The 20,000-nt window shown below is 38.4% G+C and overlaps 3 protein-coding genes across 3 annotated transcripts in view; all 3 read left to right on the top strand.

Annotated features, from left to right (window-relative positions):
* LOC144973817 (uncharacterized) overlaps positions 1-13,085 on the top strand; it is a 39,068-nt gene extending 25,983 nt beyond the window's left edge. The window contains exons 9-11 of the mRNA XM_078916709.1: positions 6,737-6,930; positions 9,919-10,105; positions 12,915-13,085. Coding sequence (XP_078772835.1) covers positions 6,737-6,930; positions 9,919-10,105; positions 12,915-13,085 — 552 coding nt within the window. The remainder of the gene's footprint in view (positions 1-6,736; positions 6,931-9,918; positions 10,106-12,914) is intronic.
* LOC144973588 (zinc metalloproteinase nas-6-like) overlaps positions 1-20,000 on the top strand; it is a 699,617-nt gene that overhangs the window by 454,550 nt on the left and 225,067 nt on the right. The window lies entirely within an intron of this gene.
* LOC144973580 (uncharacterized) overlaps positions 14,343-20,000 on the top strand; it is a 149,821-nt gene continuing 144,163 nt past the window's right edge. The window contains exon 1 of the mRNA XM_078916205.1: positions 14,343-14,389. Coding sequence (XP_078772331.1) covers positions 14,377-14,389 — 13 coding nt within the window. The 5' untranslated portion in view covers positions 14,343-14,376. The remainder of the gene's footprint in view (positions 14,390-20,000) is intronic.

Below are 20,000 nucleotides of genomic sequence, written 5' to 3'. Positions count from 1 at the left end.
ATCATAGAGACAACAAGAAGTTTAGTAGTATTAATATCAAGAAGCCTTCTAATATCACCAATAGATCTAAGATAAAGATTGCAGGAGTTAGTTACATTAGTGACGTGGGCAGACATGTTTAATTTTGTATCAAATAAAACTCCTAGGTTTCTCACAGGCTCCTTAGTGATGGGAATTATACAATCAGGTTAAGCGTGGAAAGGTCCAGGTGGCCACGTCTTGTGATTTGCACTACCTCTGAGTTTATTGTAACACATTCAGTCACTATTTTCAGAGGTAAAATGTTCTATATCCGTTATAACATTGAGATAATTGTCGGTATTAACGCGAAACAGAAGTTGGGTGTCGTATGCATAAAATTGGTACTCAATAAAACATTTGGAGATGATGTCACATAATGGTCTGATATAGAGCGTGAATAAATAGGGTCCCAGAACTGAGCCCTGTGGTACACCAAAAGATATGAGACAAGGCGAAGAAAAGTCATGTCAATTTACAGATACTGATTGACTTCTGTCAGAGAGGTAAGAGGAAAACAGGTCAAGAACAGTACCCCCGAATCCGTATATTGTCTTAAGTCTGTCAATTAAAATTGTATCAAAAGCAGCACAAAGGTCGAGTTGTGTAATAACAACATCATCATTTTTCCGACATCAATGATTTATGATATTGTAAATTCTGATAAGAGCAATTTCAATGCTGTGAAAGGGGCGATAAGCAGACTGAATTTGGTGTTCATTCAAAAACGTGTTATGCCTAAAAGCAAGAATTTTCTCAATTAGTTTAGACATGAGGGTGAGATTCAAGACTGGTCGATAATTATTTGGCTCTTCTTTGTCAAGGCTGAGTTTCTTTAATATGGGAGTGACTATAGCATGTTATAGATTATTAGGTACATCACCAATAAATAAACTAGCATTTACAATATGGGTGAGAACAGGAACCAAAATACTAGCACTTGAAAGAACAAACCATGAAGGAATTGGATCTATCGGACTAGTTGTTTTAGAGCATCGTCTTAGCTCGAACAGTACTTCCGTTTCAGTGGCGGGCTCAAATTCGTCGAATGTTACTCCGGCTGGAAGAGCATTTGTTTGTTTCACTTTTGCTTTACTTGTTTCCTCTTGTCCAACTCATTCCAAATCTCTGATATGTTATCTCTAAAGTGTAGAGGGAAACTATTTGCGGTAGCAATAGGGTCCTCGAAATTATTTGAAGGGTGATCCTTAATCAGTTTGCCCAGGGTGGCGAACAGTTCACGCGGGTTTTGTTTGGGCTTGTTATCTTATTTTGAATATATGTTTTTTACAAGGTAGAATCAATTTTTTCCTTGGTGTTTTAGTCTTAAATAGATTTGATAATGCATTTCTAATTTGGATCGACGCCAAGATCGTTCGGCAGACCCGAGTTGATGTTTTAGTATTTGTATCTCATCGCAATACCACCATGTGTTTGGTCGAATAGTAATTTCTTCCGTGACCAATGGGCACAGATAAAAAAACACAGTTTTCAATGAATTACTATAAATATTTACCATTTAATGAACATCATCAACACTATTAACAGAGGTGAGTAAATCCAAAGACTTGATGGGTTCTTGAAATATTTATTTGTTTAGGTATTTTGTTTTACGGTATGTGATCGTTTTCCTGACGGTTGTTTTGCATTCAATTTTTAGATTTAGAGCAATCAGGTTATAATCTGTAATTGTGCGATCAAAAACGTTAACGTTTTCATTTATTCTGTTATCTTTTTGGGTATTGTAAATGTTCCTGCTCGAAGCTTGAAGAAATAAATAACAGTGTGAAATTGAATGTAAGCTTCAATTCAATTACAAAAACATGAATCATTTATCTTAACAACGCCACTACCACAACATCTCTTTCATCTGTAGTGTTTCATTTATCCTGTTTGTTGATAAAGGGAAAAACCGAAACGTCCATTCTATCTGTTTTCGTAACTGAATTGGAGCTTACATTCAATTTCACATTGTTATTTATTTGTTATCTTTCCTGGAAATTACTGCCTAAGATGTGCCCAGCCTTATGCGCTTCGTCTTTCAATGTCGTCTTAAGTTGTGACTATCTAAAATGTCCTTTAATTTTGAACATTTTGCATCCGTTAGATCGTCCATGTGAACATTGGAATCGCCCAGTATAAGAATTTATCCACTGGTTGTGCTAGTTTCTAACACGAGCGTGTCGATTTCAGCATAGAATTGGTTATGTGTTTTTGTTCTTTTTGGATGGAGGAGGTCTATAAATTACAACAATATGGTACTTATCATTCATTTCCGAGGTTAAGGTCATATCTAGAGATTCGAAAGTATTGTTTTTCTTTAGTTTAACGGATTCTTTATGAATAACAAAAATCCTTCCTCCTCGACCGGTTTTTCAATGCTGTGCTATAAAACTATATACACGTGGAATCATTTTACTGTTTTTGTTTTAAGCCAAGATTCCGTGATAATAAAAATGTCCAAATCCTTCTCATTGACAGTATTTTCAATTAAGGCGCCCTTTTTCGTAACGGACCTTGCGTTGAGCAAACCAACCTTAAGACGTCTATTATTATGATAATTGTTGTTTGACGATGAGTTGTTTAGTTGTATAGGTAGCAAGGACAGTCTTCGTTCAATGGCCTTGTGTTGGAATGGCGTGCGTAGAAACGATTAAATACATTCATGACACTTTTATCCCTTTCATTTTCTTTCGTCCACCACTTTTTCCCGGTTTGTCTGTCTTCCAGTTCTATTTCCTTTCCTTTTTCGCTTCACTCGTTATGTTTTGAGTTTTCAACACATGTAATGACAATAGTTGATAGTAACACAATCGAAAAATAATAGTTGAGGTCAGCTGGTAAGTTGTAGTATGTTAAGGGGCAGCAGGAAGGTATGGTCGTATTGAATCGCTGCTGGCATTTGAAGTGCTGGTGACAACATTTTAAAATAAAAACAATAACAATAGCATGTTCAATGAGGTATGGCGGCATGTAGAAATCAGGGTTAAAATTCGGCCTCTTGAAGATTAAAATCCATTTATGTAATTTAAAAAATCGACTAAATACATAAAATGTTATCACCACAGGGTGCAATGAACACTAAAAATCACAACTTTATAAAAATTATAGTCCAATAATTTAAAATCACGAATAAGAATCTGCAAATAATAGAGAATAACACAGAGGTGGTGATAGATGCAGAGGTTCATCAGCGCTACACCCTGCACTAGCTTCAATTGATGGCATGATTTTTTAAAAAATCAGGAACAATCTCAAAAGACAAGAGTATGTAACCGTTCATCAAGTTCCTGATAACTTGTCGGTACAAACCTTGTCTAAATTGTACGTGTTAAGTCGCATGCCATCAATTGAAGTTTTGGGTGTAGTTTGTATACTGCTGTGCGGTCTGATGGTAAAATTAACAACTAACTAGAATTGTTTTTACACTTTTTGAAAATGGCTTTGCTATAGTGCAATTAACAATGCTCGTTCTGCATTATCTTACATTTTTGACCAATCTCCCATTGGAGAGGATAACAAATGTGAAAAGAGATGAAAAGTGTTTTCTTGTCTCGTCCAAGTACAACCTAGAGATACTAAAATATGGGATGTTTCAATGTTGATTAAAAAAAACAAAATTCACCCTGCAAGGACTCAACCTTAAATTTGCTCACTTTAAAACTAGTCACTTTATTTGCCATAGTCACTTGAAAAATATGTCAAGCTATTCATTCAGATTTAGATGAGTGTTAAAGGCCCACATTCGGACCATATTATTATATAATGTTGTAATATAGCACCCCCAAAAATAACGAAAATTATATAGTGTTACCGGGATGGGATAACCTTTGAATACACGACTTAGTGCTGTAACGTATTTGTGAGAATATATCAAGCAAACCAAACTTTTCGGAAATTCACCCCAGTTTTTTTTTAGTTATGCTTGACCACTTAAATGGGTAAATAAGGAAACAGTAAGTCTGATAATGAAAAACATAAATGACCAATTATAGTATTTTTTACTGAAATCATAATTTGGCAACTTTTTTACTCTGTGTCTGGCTTGTCACAGGTTGAGTTCTGCATAATATGTGGCAATGCATTGTCTGGCTTTGAACACAGGCTAAAATAGAATACATTTGTTTAACAAAATGTTACAGTGTCTGGCTTAAGACAGATGAGTATTTATGGTAGTGAGGTTCTTTGAGTATTCATCAAGCTCGATTTGATTGTATGCGTTTGAGAGATCAATTTCTGAGAATGTAGTTCCTCCTCTCAACTTCATCAAAAGTTCCTCTTTTGGAGGTAAGCGATGAATATCTGCTTTTGCTATTGGATTTATAGTGCTTTTGTAGTCGCCACATAATTTCACTTGTCCAGATGATTTGGGTACTAGTACCAGTGACATGTTTATCTCATTCCGAAAAAGTCACTTTCTCAAGGACACCAAGCTTTTCAAGTCTTCTAGATTCTCTTTCAATTCCTTCCTTCAGCAAACATGGCATAGATCTGGTCTTGCAGAATTTTAGTTCAGCTGAATGTTTATTGGAGCTTTGTAACCTTTTAAACAACATAGTTCCTCTGAAAATACTTTTTCATGTTTGTGGAGAATCTGATGTAATGTTTTTGAAATAGAAAATAGCTCTGTCCAGTTGAGTTTGATGTAGAGGTGGTCCATTTATATCCACAACAACTAAAGGTAATGTAGTAAAATTCTGATCTTCATACTCTCTCTTCCAGGACCTTGATATTCTCTCCCGAATATGACTTAAATATTTTGTTAGACTGTTTTAAGTCATGAACACCGCCAATCATATTCTCATAAGTTCTTTTATATCACTGTGAGACTTGCCCCTGTATCAGTTTGGAATTTGAAGGGTTTTCCACAAACTTGAATAGTTACATATGTAGGTTTACTATGATCTGGAGGTTGTGAAACAGTGAAGAGGTCATAGTCACAAGATTGATCTGTGTCAAATTTAGACTGAACATCAAAGTTGTGATGTTTGAATGTTTTCTTTTTCTGCAATGTTGGTTTAGAATGGAACTCTATGTCGACGTTAGGATTGGTGACATAAGTAGATTTTGATCTGCAGACTGTTTTAATATGTCCTTGCCTCCCGCAGTTATGACATGTTGCATCCCGAAATTAACAATGGGCTCGGTGATGGTTACCTCTAAAACCATTGGAAGAAGACAATGCATGTGTACCCATCAATTTATTAGTACATTCATGACCCGCAGTATTGTTTGGTGGATAAACAAAGGCCATAGCTACTACTGTGGCATCTAATGTGCTGACTCCTTTTTTAGATTCAATAGCTGTTTGTACTAACCTGAGTGCTTTTTCCATAGTTAAATAATCTTTGCTGTACTCATTCATCATGCACTCCCATTACAGAGCGATCCCGCAAACGTACTTCTAATGCTTGTTCAAAGTGGGAAAAATGAGATATTTTTAGAGCAATTTTATCTCGTAATCTAGTCTGTTCTTCGAATTTCTTTCTTACGAATTTTGCAGATATTTGAATTGCTATGATTTCATAGGCGATCGAAAAGTTCATCATACATATTCTCCCTCGGGGCTTTTGGAAAACATAGATCTTTTACAATGTTAAAAACTGTCCCGGACAGTGTAAAGATAATTGCTCTTTTCTTCTCAGCCGAAGTCACAACGTTGGCTTTAAAGTAAAATTTAAGTTGTTCTAAATAATATTCAGTGAATGGTCTATCTGTTGTTTATGGATCTAATTTGCCAAACAGCGTTGAATTAGCAATGTTAAATTATTGGAATTTATTTACCTGGCTATAATCTTTTGAAAAATGGTATTATTCATACTCGTAAACGAAATTGTTTATCCTCGTCACCATAATTTGTATTAACCGGTCAAGGAAAACCCTCGAACCCTTCACAATGGAGTGGTCACAACAGTCTCAGAACACACAATTGTCTCAAGACAGATTATAAGTAACTTGGATATATTGCAAATAATAATGGTGATAAAGATGATGATAATAATAATGATGATAATCATTATAATTATTGGTAAGAATAAAAACAGTAATAACGGAAATGACGATGATATTCTAATAAGAACAATACAAACATAATGGAATAATTAGTGCAGCGGCTAAATTATGCAATTAAAATTATCCAACATGATATCATCTGAGAAACCTGTCAGTGTTGCTACTCTGGAAACGTTGGCCATGTTGAGAGAATCATGTAAATGTATTATCTCACATTTTATTTGACACTTTAAGCAGACTTTTTCTTATTAATAAAAAAGCGCTGTTTAAAGCTGTTTTCTTTACTCCATCACAGCCACAGTTACGATCTTTGCTCCACATGTCAACTGAGAATACGCTGGGTGTCGCCCGCCTTATCACATGAAGGAAAGTCCATCAGAACCATTAGGCCCGTGATGCATGAGTTTTCTGTAGTGGTGAAAGAACAATATTATCTGCTTGCAGTACTTTGGAGACGTTGGTCTGTCGCAAAGTACTTTGAACCAGATTTAGTAGACCCAGCAACCCAATCACGGATGGATAGACAGGAGGAGTCAGAAGCAAAAGCTCGACTTCACTCGGGATTTATCTCTTTGCGTATTGCGCGTGCTCTACCAAATGAGCTATCGGGGTAGGAAGAAAAGCATAGGAAAGCATATTGCTTATTAATGGACAAAACTTGGAATAAAAGCTTACCAAAATAATATTACCTCTTGTCCATTTTCAGACTGCTGTGCTCGTTACAATGAAAGATTACAGGGAAACGATAGGTATTTATGCCACTCCATTTGCTGCAGAGCTTCCCTGGTCACCCCATAAAGATTTCAGATTTATGATCAAAGTAGTAAGCCCTTATACGCTTCGCGATAAACTTCCAACAAAACAAAAGGGTGAAACACTTCGAACTCGTCAACCGATCAGGTATTTCTTATTCATTGAAAATAACAAACACCTGCAACGCATATGCTTCTCCATACGCTACCACAACAACAGCAACAACAACAATAATATCGACATCAACAACAACGGCTATGTGGTCTAGCGGTATGACACTGGCTTTCGGAAGGTCCTGGGTTCGAGCCTCGCGTTCGGCGCATAGTTGAGTCCTTGGAAAAGCACATTCTCTCACCGTAGTCCGGTGTAAAATGAGTACCTGGCCGTTAACAGCGTTGTGTTTGTCCGAAATATTTTTTAATACCGCCTAACAGGCGTCATGTCCCGTCCTATATGTTAAATGTTGCTGTTGCCCAGGTACCCCTTGTAAAGCGCTTTCAGTACATTTAGTGGCTATTGCGCTATATAAAGCTCAATTTAGAACAACAACAGCAACATTTACTACTACTACTACTACTACTACTACTACTACTACTACTACTACTACTACTACTACTACTACTACTACTACTACTACTACTGCTACTACTACTACTACTGCTACTACTACTACTACTACTACTACTACTACTACTACTACTACTACTACTACTACTACTACTACTACTGCTGCTGCTACTACTACTACTACTACACCAAAAAATAAAATAGGGTGCGAGAAAAAAAATCTGGAAAAATTACGACGCTGTTACGAAGTAGAAACCAAAACATATTCGAACATTTATTTACTTATTTATTGGAATCAACGACTAGCTGAGCTCTAGCCCTCCGATCTTGAGCCATGACGTAGAAGTTTGACGTCTTTTGTAGTTGTTCCAGGTGATTACACTGTGTTACTGATGCTCGGATTTGGTGGGAGGAATGTGCATCTCAGGTCTTCAAGAGGTTGACATTCAAGCAAGTGGTGTGTTACTGTTTCATTGGGGTGTTGATCTAAGGGGCAGGAAGGACACGTGTCTTTTGTAATTTTGCTTAAATGGCTGTTGAGCAGTATGTGTTGTGTTCTTAGTTGAGAGATGATGCTTTGCTGGTGTCTTCTGAACTTATGTAGGCTACCGGTCTTTGCAGGTGTGGTCATATGGGTAAACATACCTCTACCCGTGGTGCTCATTGCCCAACTCTTCATACATTCTTCTCTCTTATTTGTTTTGCTGTGTCTAAGGATACTGGAATTGATGGTTGCAAAACTTGTTGATCCGATTCTGGCTATTTTGTCTGCATGGTCATTTCCTGGTATATTTGAATGTCCCTGTATCCATTGGAGAGATAAGTCCACTCCAAGTGTGTTGTAAGGAATCCATCTAGTTGAGATCTTAAACTATTGAAGGTTGGGGAGAGTTTATTTTAATCCAGAGTTCGGAGAACTGATTTGGAGTCTATGAAGATGACAGTGTTTTGAAGTTTTGAAGAGTTTAGCTGAAAAACAGAGGAGAGGTGTCGCAATAAGGCTTCTATTGCAACTGCCTCTGCCTCGTAGTTTGAGCAGGAGGTCCGAATGAATTTTAGATTTTATCACACGTTTGTTCTGGGTACTCTACTACAAACCCATGCCCAGCATCTTTAGTTCCTTTGTGGACAGATCCATCTGTGTAAACATGTATCCAGTTGTCTGGGTATTCTTGTATTGTCTTCATTGCTAATGTTTGTATTTTTGATTTGTTTTTATTTCTTGTTGTTGTTTCTTATATGAGGTTATTCTTTATTTATGGAAGTTTTATTTTGATATATGGAGATTTTTTACTAATACAAATTTATTCTTTCTCTGTTTTCTGAAAGTCTGTGTCTTTCGTTCAAGTTGTTAGCAATATACAGCACACATGTTTGTTTTAATCTTGTTCTTGGTCTCCATTTATCTGTCAGAATCCTGTTTGGATGTTTTTCACCTTTTCTCGCCTTTTCGTTTTTTCTTTCCACTATTTCTAGCCTGCTGATTTTTTGCGCAATCCAAGTGGTTCTACATCCGTGTGTTTTTCTGCTGTGGGTGTCGATCTCCGGGCACCGGAGATGAAGCGAAGTGATTGATTTTGTATTCAGTCCAAGGATTTATTTTTGCTTTTACTACCTATATTTTGAAGGGTTAAATTGTATTTCATGACGGAAAGCACATAGCCTAAATAAGTTTGTCGAACCGTCTTTTTGTCCGTCCCCAATTCGTCCTGGCTAGCCGTTTCAGTAACAGGAGTCTCTTTGTGGCTTTGGTTTTTACATTATGTGTGTGTTTGTTCAAAGTTGTCTGTGTATCTGTATGCCTATATATGTGTGGTTTTCTTCTTTCTGTAGTCGATGGCCATGGGTGGAGAGTGTTATTTCTCTCTTGGAAATTGGATGGCTTTAAGTAAATACAGAGTATACTACATTATTGCAATTTACTTTTATCTTCCATTTATCATAGAAAGTGTTTAAGCTTTCTAAATCTTCAATTAGTCTAATGGAAGCTATTGGAAGGTGTTTCGTAGTGTACCACATAACGAAATCATCAGCATATATAGGCCCTTTTCTGTCTGTAATACTTCTGATAGATCATTTATGAAAATTAGAAAGAGAGTACACCTGAAGCAGGATCCTTGTGGGAGACCTTCCTCTCATGCTTCTCTGTTCGACAGTCCATTATTATTTTTTTGTTTGGAATATCCTGTAACTTAAAAATTGTTTAATCCAGAAATAGAGTTTTCCATCAATTCCGTTGTCCATCAATTGTGATAAAAACCCTTTCCTCCATAAGTCGTTGTCTATTCGAACACTTAGAAGCAACAAGTACAAATACTAAGTTATTTCTTGCCAAGTTAAATAAAAAAAATGCGGGTTATACCAAACTCGTATAAAAATCATGATTTCGAAAGTTTTCAAATTTGCGGAGTTTTTTTTTTACCAATGCATTGTAAGAAATTGCGGCTTCTGGTTGAATAACAAATGACCGATCATGACATTGCTTCTAACATTGCTACATGATTTCGAGCAGAAATGATTTTCGATTTATTATCAAAGATTAATAGCCTCTAATTTACCCTGACTTAGTTTCATGGACTACAGCATGTGGGCATTGATGGTCATTAGGGTGTTGCAAAGTTTACACAAAGAGTTTAAGATTCAATACAAAATGCATGGGATTGACTCTGGATCCGTCATGCAGAAAAAAAGGGATCAAAAGATCACAACAAAATATGAGAATTACGTCCAAAATTTTCCATATGGCTTTTTGTTGGTGGTTATATTAAAACTAGCGTGGAATATTTTTTTTCAATATATTATATTTTGAAAATTTCATACATAAATTTGAATAATTCGGTTTGATTGGGGTAAAATTTCTGACTCGTATAATCTAAAGTCTGGTTGCTGCTGTTCTAAACTTTTCCGGGTTTTCTTTCTCGCACCCAATATATCGATTTTGGAATACAACAACATAATAGAGTCACCGCCTAATGTAAAATTAAAAAAAAACTCGAGTTTTTGTCACATTCGTATAAAAGTTTAATTTTCTTCATGGTAGTATTGATATCTGTTTTTTAAAAAATTGTCGATTGGAATTTCAATGACAATAATTTCAATATTTATCTTATACAACTCAAATAATAACGTTTACAGGTTTGGATGTCAGTAAAAAGCTTATAAAGTTAAAAGAAAATCAAGGAATATTTGGTTGAGTTTTCGACCTTAATAGTAGAGTCACTTCATAGTGTAAAAACTCGAGTTGTTTCACGTTTTGCGATGAAATTTATTTTTCTTCACAGTTAATTGGTCACATTGATAAAAAAAACAAAAATACTTCTGATTGGAATTTCGATTCGACCACTTGAAGGTCCTCCAGGGGTCACTCGATTTCAAGGTCAACTATATCAAACATTTAATTACTTGTAAATTATCGATATTTTAAAACACCTTTAAGAAAATAAAATCTTTATTTTGTTTTAAACAATTTACATGCATACCAACTATTGTAGATGGGAAGATGATCAGCTTGGAGTTTTTCTCTCTTTAGATGTTACAAAGTACAATATATTCAAAACAAAACAAAATATAATAGTACACAAGAGAGAGAGAGAGAGAGAGAGAGAGAGAGAGAGAGAGAGAGAGAGAGAGAGAGAGAGAGACGAGCTTCGGTGAGGAAATAGATCATTTTTCTCAAAGAAAAAGAAAAAAAAATAAACTACAGTCAAACCTGTCTATAACGTTCACCCAAGATCAACGGCCAAAATGGTCGTTATAAACTGGTGGTTGTTATATACAGGATTTATGAAGGGAGGGGGAGGGGGCATGTACACTGTCTTAGCCTCATCGTATTAAAAACATTGAAAACTATCAACAGTCATCATTTTATTATTATTATTATTATTATTATTATTATTATTATTATTATTATTATTATTATTATTATTATTATTATTATTATATATTATTATTATTATTATTATTATTATTATTATTATTATTATTATTATTATTATTATTATTATTATTATTATTATTATTATTATTATTATTATTATTATTATCATTATTATTATTATTAATAATAATAATAACATTCCATAAATAAAGTAATTTAAAACCAAAATTAAACAAGGATAAAGAACTACTTGTACTGCATCCAGTCCACCACTGAAAAACCCCGACTAAAATTGAATTGAAATAAACACAAACAAAGCAAAGAGATATGTGGTTATCAGAGAATGAAGGTCAGGGAAAACCGTTCGAATTCACGAATTTTGATCCATATTATCAGTAATACACACTCATCTTGCCCTTATGCTCCCCTTTCTTCTTCTTCACACACATGCAGACACACACACACACACGCACACACACACACATAAACTCACAAACGCTCACACATCCCACACACCCACATACCCAAATCTCACCCTCCCCTTAGACCCAAACGCACATGGTCATGCCCGCACATAATAAACACATAGACATAATCGAGCAATCAAGAGAAATGCGAGATGCTACGATTGTTAATAGGGGCTTTGTTGGGGGGAAAAAAAACAAAAACAACCTGAGTTTGTTGTGAAGCGCTCGGAAAGGGGTCAAAGTTCATTTACTGTCTATCATCAAGTGGCAACAGCGTCTAATGGTTCTCACACTACTATATTATGACGATCTATCCAGGACGCAAACTCATCGCAATCGTGCACGGTCGCGAAGCCTCCCGGAAGCTTCGTCACGACCCACCATTCAATTAGGTGCTCTGCGGTTTCGGGCTCTAGACCACAACTGGTAAATGTTGGACAGGCAGCAAGCCCCCACTGATATCGGGTTCTCGACCGAATCCGATTGGTTGCCATCCATTGTCTCTTCTTCCTGGTGGAAAAACCCGGCAATCTCTCCCCCAGATTCGAGGAGTCGATGTCCCCGCCTCCTCGAATGATTGAATTCGTCCAAATAATTTCCATCTCCTAATATATGCATCTCGGTCCAAAGTCAGGAAAGCTCCAATAAAGGTTGCCGGAACTTATTTCCGCTCGAAACCAGAAACCGTCCATTATGCGCTTGAGAGGGGTATCCCCATTCCCTCTTTTTGATCTTATAAAGCCAGTTGTTTGTAATCGTCTCCCGCTGGACAATGGGTGGGGGTGGGTTGCTGCCCTTATCGGTCCCTATTCTCTAGGCCTTGTTGCGAGCGTTCCTGACACTATGTGCATGGACTTGCGAAGTTTAACATCTCCCGTCTCAACGTTCTTGCTTCTACCCCACACTGGGGCGCAATACTAGAGCGCCTAGAGCTTTATTGTATAGAGGAGTGGGCGCAATATAAATAAATTTCATCATATTATTATTATTACTCCGCGGTGGAATAGCATAGTGCTAGGGCGGACGTCCTCAGGGGCGCTTGACTAACACCCAAAGTTGATCCCGCCAGCTTCCTCAGGGCACTCTTTCATTGTCTATCTTCTGGGCAATTCCTTCCAGATGCACCCGATAGGGAGGGTTGCATGCAGTCCAGCGTAACCCTCAGATATTTCGGATAGATGGAATGCAATGACCACGGTTTTAGAATTGTTCATCTTCAGGTACAACTTATTGTCAAAATAGCATTTGAGTCTGGTGACGTCCTCACTGAGTACACTCTAGAGACAGTTTCACACTTTACTTTGAGTGAAGAGCGTACAGTATTTCGCATAATCCAGCCTCAAGTAGGACGTGTTCGGCGTGTCGCTAATGCAGACATTAAACAACATTAGCGCCAGAACAGATCCCCGAGGGACCCCATTCTTCAGACTTTACGCGTCGTGTTTCCAAGGACGACGTGGAATTGTCTCTCCCCTAAGATTAAGGAGAACAGCTTCAAGGTCTTTTTGCACCTTATGATTTTTGTAAGTTTGAGCGTTAATCTTTCGCACCAAAACGTATTGTACGCCGCCGATAGGTCTATACATACAGCACAAGTTATCTGTTTCCTTTCGAACCCTGCTTCAGCATGCTCTGTAAGGGCAATGACCTGCTCCGTGGTACTCCTACCTTCCCCGAAGCCCGCCTGCTCGGATGCAGGGCAGCGGCTATGACCAGCCCTATCGGTTCAGTAGAACACGCTCCAAAGTTCTGTACAGGCACCTCAGACGGGATATGGTTCTGTAACTGTCGGCAACTATCTTAGCATGTTTCCATACTTGTGGAAGCTGTCTTATGCAAGGACGTTAGACATTGCCTCTGCCAGACCTGGTCGATATATGCGCTGGAGAGGGTTATCTCCATTCCCTCTTCCTTTGATCTTATTAAGCCAGTTGTTTGTAATCGTCTCGCGCTGGACATTGGGGGCTGGATTGCTGCCATTATCGGGCCCCATTCTCTAGGCGTTGTTGCCAGCGTTACCCGACACTACATCTACCTTCTCAACGTTCCTTCTTCTCCCCCACACAATACTCCGCGCTGGAATAGCATAGTGCCATGGCGGACGTCCTCAGGAGCTCTTGACCAAGTGGCAAGACGTTAGTATTAAGGGCATATTATAAAGATGGATTTTCGATAAAAGCCCAACAACTCTCTCACTCTTTCCTCAGCCATCACTTTTACACGACACGCAGACACAAGCTGACGAGGGCATTTGTTCGCTTCAGTGCGTCACCTAACACTGGTCCCATAAATCTATAAATAACACAGTTGTCGTTATATAGAGTTACTGCCAGTGGAATTGAAATTGAACTTTGTGGCATCTAGCTTGGAATAAGGTAGCCGTCGTACACAGCACATAACACACAACTGTCACTTCCCCTTGCTAAATACAATATTCAAAATTCAATGTCATCAAACTCCCATTCTCCTACAACCAGCAAGGAACAGACATGTCTAATAATTAATTTAAATAAATTAATATGAATGATAGGATGTAAAACTGTTATGTCGTACATTTTAAATGCCAATATACAAATTGTGGTCCATCATTTTACAAAATATACATTATCTTTTTAACCATCTTATCTCATTCAAATCAACAGTGTTAGATATATTTGCAACAGTCCCATTTGTGTTACTGGAATGGTCTATAGAGGTAAGAAATATATCAATTCTAACAATTCTAAAACTAACCTATCAAACCTATAAAATAAAGGCATTTTCCCATTGCTTCACAGTGCTCACGGCGCATGGGAAAGTTTTGGTAATAATAAACCTAGTTAGAACTAAATCTAAAGTAAACGTTTTGGTTCATAACTTCTTGAAGGGGTCTGGACCACACACACTTGTATTGATACAGCTCAAGTGAAATGTACAGATACGGTAAGAAAAATCGAAATTCCATCCATGCTCAAACTATCAAAACTATAATAAACGTGAAACCTTAACATGTTTTGGTAATAAAATAAATAATGCAGAAAGTCTTTAAAATATACTTTTTTCATAAATCTCAATCTTGAATAGGCGTGTAAAAGTTTTTTGATAGCAATAGAACAGCTAGACAAGCCACAGAATGTGTGTGTTCTGTGTAAACATGTCGGTCTAATACATTTTTGTCTTGTCCGGGTATCGTAATTATTAGATGTTTTGAATACTATGTGAATAAAAATGGGTGCTTCAGGTAAAGTAATTCAACTAACGTAGATTGTTGTGATAATTATCAAGAACAAATACTAAACTTTGGAGTTGAAGGTTGTTCATCACGTAACCATTTGTTTAAGGAACTATGGAGGACAGTGGGCCATGATAGTTTTACAGTTTTGACCATACTGTCTACTTTTGTGTTATCAATGTATATTAGGGCATATGCTAACATATTACAAAATTATTGATCTCAAAACAAGGGCAGAATAATATGACATAATACGTTCCCGATACCAATGGTAAAATCAAGAACCACCTTCAACCCCCAAGTGATTCTCATTTGTTACCAGTGATTTTGCTTCATGAAGTCTTGTCACCATGACAATGCCCACATTCACTCCCTCGTAGATCTCCGAACTTGACGCGTTGAGGGAGCTTGAGGCATATCAGGGGCAAAGGTTGACCGTCAAGAGACCGGGTATCGAGACTAAGCGAGCCATTTGAGCGGCACGCCCGATATGTGACTAATTGAGATTCAACCCGGTGCCCAAATGGCCTCCGCCACCCCGGGCCCACACTAATATGTTCATGAAATGCACGCCAGACAGGATATTCAATAGCCAAGCGGTCGGCCGCCTAGCCAAATACTACAGCGTTCGTGTCGCCAGGATCCTCGGCACGGTCGAGAAATAAGCGAACGTCCCAACACATCTTTAGCTGGAAAATGCGATACCAAGGTTAGCGACCTGTCGCATATATTATCTCTCAATATCGAGAGCCAAAGTATCGCAAAAAATGAACTTTTATCAAAGCTACTAGCCGCCCATAGAGTTGACATTCTCCTATTACAGGAGACCCACCTTTATTCAGGCGCGCAATTTGCTCGATTCCAGATCCCTGCGTGAGGAAACTTCGAGGCTCATAGGAGGGGTTAGCGTTTGCGCTGAAGAGCCGTCGAAGGTAAGGGTCATTGAGAGCGCAACGGACAGCAACGGGGTGAATAGAATTTCCGTAGAGGTAGGCGGACTGTGTTTGCGTGACATCTACAAACAATCTAGAGCGACTTGGACTACACCGGTGGTTAGCTATCCTTCCATCTGTCTGGGAGACTTTAATATCCACCATCACGAATGGGGCTACCGAGACGGCAACGAGGCAGGTAGACCACTCCACTCATGGATGTACTGTAATGATCTGCGCCTAGTGTACGATCCTACAGCCAAGGGTACCTTTAGGGGTACCCGCCATAAGAAGGATTATACTCCTGACCTCACCCTCGTCACGAAGGGAGCAAACGGTGTCCCACTGCAGGTGAAGCGACAGTCCTTGGTGACTTCCCGCATAGCTAGCACAGGCCGGTTCTTGTCACAGCGGGGATGACACTACCGAGGATGCAGTCTCTCCCACTCTGCAGATGGAACTTCAGGAAGGCTAACTGGGAGGAATTCACTTCCTATATAGAGCAGGTTTGCCCTGTCATCCCTCCCAAGTCAGAGAATATAACCAGATTTAACAGTTGCTGGTTAAGAGCCCTCACCGCTCCATTCTACATGGCAAATGGAAATTTTACACCCCCTGCTGGACGGAAGAGTCGGAAAAGCTGTACAAAGAGTATCAGCAGACCCAGTCCCAGGACGCAGCCGATAGACTATTTCAGTCTTTGGCAGAAAGAAGGAAGCAACGGTGGCAGGTGTCTTACGTCCTTGCAAAAAGAAAGCTCCCACAAGTATGAGAGCACTCAAAGATAGTTGCCGTCCCAAAGCCCGTGATTCGGTGAAAGAGGCCGACAGTTATAGACCCATATACAAATTGTTGGAGCGAGTTTTATTAAACCGATGGGGACCGGTACTAGACCCTGCCCTGCCACCCGAGCAGGTGGGCTTCAGGGAAGGGAGGTGAACCACGGAACAGGTCATTGCCCTTGCAGAGCATATTGAGGCAGGGTTCGAGAGAAAACAGCAAACTGGTGCTGTATTTATAGACCAATCGGCGGCGTGCGATACGGCCTGGTGCTCAAATTAATGCTCAAACTTGCAAAGATCATAAGGTGCAAAAAGACCTTGAAGTTGTCCTCTTCAATCTTAGGGGAAAGACAATTCCACGTCGCGCTGGGAGGCGCTAAGAGTATAGTAAGGAAATTGGAGAATGGGGTCCCTCAGGGTTCTAGCGGGTTCTAGCGCCAATATTGTTTAATATCTACATTGGCGACACGCCGAACACTTCCTCCCTGAGGCTGGGATACGCGACGACTGGGCACTCCTTACTCAAATTAGAGTGTGGACCGTCTCGAGAGCATACTCAGCGAGGGTGTCACCAGACTAAAATCCTACTTCGACAAGTGGTACCTGAAGATGAGCACTTCAAAAAACCGTGGTCACTGCATTCCACCTATGCAGTGGCTGGCACACCCGTAAACTGAATGTCCTCGTCTGGGACTAGCTTCTCCCATATGAGCCGCATCCAAAATACCTAGGGGTGACGCTGGATCGCAGCCTTACCTATCGGGTGCATCTCGAAGGAGTTGCCCGGAAGATAGAGAAACGCAACAGAAGATGCTGGCGGGATCAACTTGGGGCGCTAACCAAGCGCTACTCAGGACGTCCGCCTTGGCACGATGATATTCAGACGCGAAGTAACGCGCTCCAGTGTGGGATAGAAGCAGGAACGTTGAGAAGGTAGATGTTAAACTTCGCAAGTAAATGCACATGTTGATAGTAATTTTCTCGATAATTTTCTCGACGCTTGACGCAAAATGTCTAATTTTATTTTTGCCACAAAAATGTGGTACCCAATTAAATGATACTAAACCACTGTGCCAGTAAAAGCATAGAGAGGCATAGAAGCTCATGATTTAATATAATAACAACATTTTACAATCATAAGTCAGTACTTGTCACGATCACTGAATTTGCAAGTTTGCAATAATACATCTGCGCAAGGAGTCTGTTGTTCAACTTTATGCCACTTCTCAAAGATTCTGGTCTCCCCTTTCCATTATGAAATGGGCTCTCAAATTCTCATTGATGTAATCACCTATTTTTTGGAAAATACACAACACATAACATCAAGCTGAAGATTGCCTGTAATAATAAAAGTAAACGCTCCTCACTGAGACAAAATATATTTGATAAAAGCAAAACTTACGTTATCACCTAGATCAGTCCAAACCAATTTAATAATTTTTTAGACAAAAAGTATAGAAAGAGTTAGGCAAAACACCATTTAAATCGAAAAATCGGATCAGTCTATTCATAAGCTAGAAATAGGCAGAATAGATATCCTTCCACCTAACAATAAACTCATTTTTATATTGCTCAAAAGGAAATTAAAACAACATTTTATAACTACGTATAAGTAAGCAAATTTCATACTCAAAGCAATTTATCAGACAAAAAAAGAAACACAAGAGGTTGTTGAAAGTCAAACTGTTCTTCACCCCTATTTTTTATCTCTTCTAATCGTCCGTCAAAACGGAAGGGTACCAGTTTGTCACATTTTCTGACAGGCCCAGTTCGTCAAAGACCCAGTTTGTCACAGGCGCAGTTTGTCAGAGGAAATTTGTCTCTGGAGTATATTCCAAAGGAAGACTAGAATAACCTAGGCGTCAGCCGCAGTGCACTGCCGCAAATTGAGCTAGATGACTTGCTCATGTTGGGTGATCGAATTCGGTACCTTTCAGGTACAAAGCAAAGACTGTTCCGCTGAATCACGCTGTCCCTCAGGATTGAATGGCCCAATCACAAAATACCTTGCTCAAAAATCGAAATTAAACCCGGAACTTTCGATCAGGAGTGCAATGCTCTGATTGAAGAGCCCGTTTCACTAAGCATTGAGAAAGTTTTAATGTCAGCACTAATGCTACAGTTACACAAGAGAAACAAATGTTATTTCCTTGAAAAACCAACTCTTTATATGTTTGGGTGCAGAACTTCCAATGCAAAGTCGAAACTGTTAAATGACTGGTGTAAAGCCTCATTTCCTGCAAGAGAAAACAATAAATAATTGAAAACAACAGAAGTCTTGTGCAACTCCTGCACGCTCATGATGCACAAAAAATAACTCAACAATTCTGTAAATGTTGCTGACTATGAATCACTGAAAAAACTTTTCTTATGTATTTTTAAAAAGTTTGCCAGAGTTCCTACGGATCAGAAGCAAAGCAACACGCTAGAAACAATTGGTTAAAATTGAATTGGAAAGTGCCGAATTAGATTTGGAATGTTGAATGTGAACTTGCCAACGTTTGGATTTAACGGGAAAATTTCAAATTTGGTCTGAAAGTGCCAAATTCTATTTGGACAATGTTTGAATTTGGTCTGGGATGCCGAATTTGAACTTGTCAAATGTTATATCGTTGTTATATCGAGAAAAAGTGTAATAAAACAAACTAGTGCCAATGTACTTGCACGTGCTGATGATCCATGATAAAGATGATGAGTTGGAACGAAAGCAGATTAGGTAGAGACCAGTACCCACAGCAAAATGGATGTCTTCTTTGGGTGTAGATTTCGGATCTCCTGTGTGTTTTTCGGTATGAAAGAATTAATTCCGGAGCGTCCGCTTTGATCTACGGAAGAAAATATGCACAAATTATCTCTGTTTATTTGAAAAATAGATGAACTTTTGATTTATGTCTTTTTCAATTCTCTAAAATTAGTATTTCTATGCGTAAACGTAAAGGAAATAACGATTTTACAACTTCACTCGGCTTTTTCCAACCTTTTAAGGACCATGATGCCTAATAGAATATTATTCTATAAAACCTTTGTTTGAAGTACTTGATGATGAGCTTGATTATAAGTTTGTCGGTTGGTCAAGCGATCGCATTTTGAAGGTAGGCTTGAATGGTTTTACCTGTCACCGGATCCAAGAAACCTGATAATGTGGGTTGTATTTCCACTACAAAACCATAAATGAAAAAAGATGGGGTGTGTTTCGTTAGTTGTGAGTACCTACTTTGAATCAACATATCGTTACAATCACTCGATAGAAACTACACTATTGAGGGTTGTAAATGATGAGAATCACGTGATAGATGTAAATAACAATGTAAATATAGATGTAAATATAGATGTAAATAATAATGTGAAATTGAATGTAAGCTTATTTTATGTTATTTATTT

The sequence above is a fragment of the Berghia stephanieae genome, chromosome 5, assembly GCF_034508935.2.
Source record: "Berghia stephanieae isolate SIO BIC M18660-M18661 chromosome 5, UCSD_Bste_1.3, whole genome shotgun sequence".
NCBI lineage: Eukaryota > Metazoa > Mollusca > Gastropoda > Nudibranchia > Aeolidiidae > Berghia > Berghia stephanieae.
Note: the sequence above shows the minus strand (reverse complement) of the source record. Positions and strands in the feature narration are given on the sequence as shown.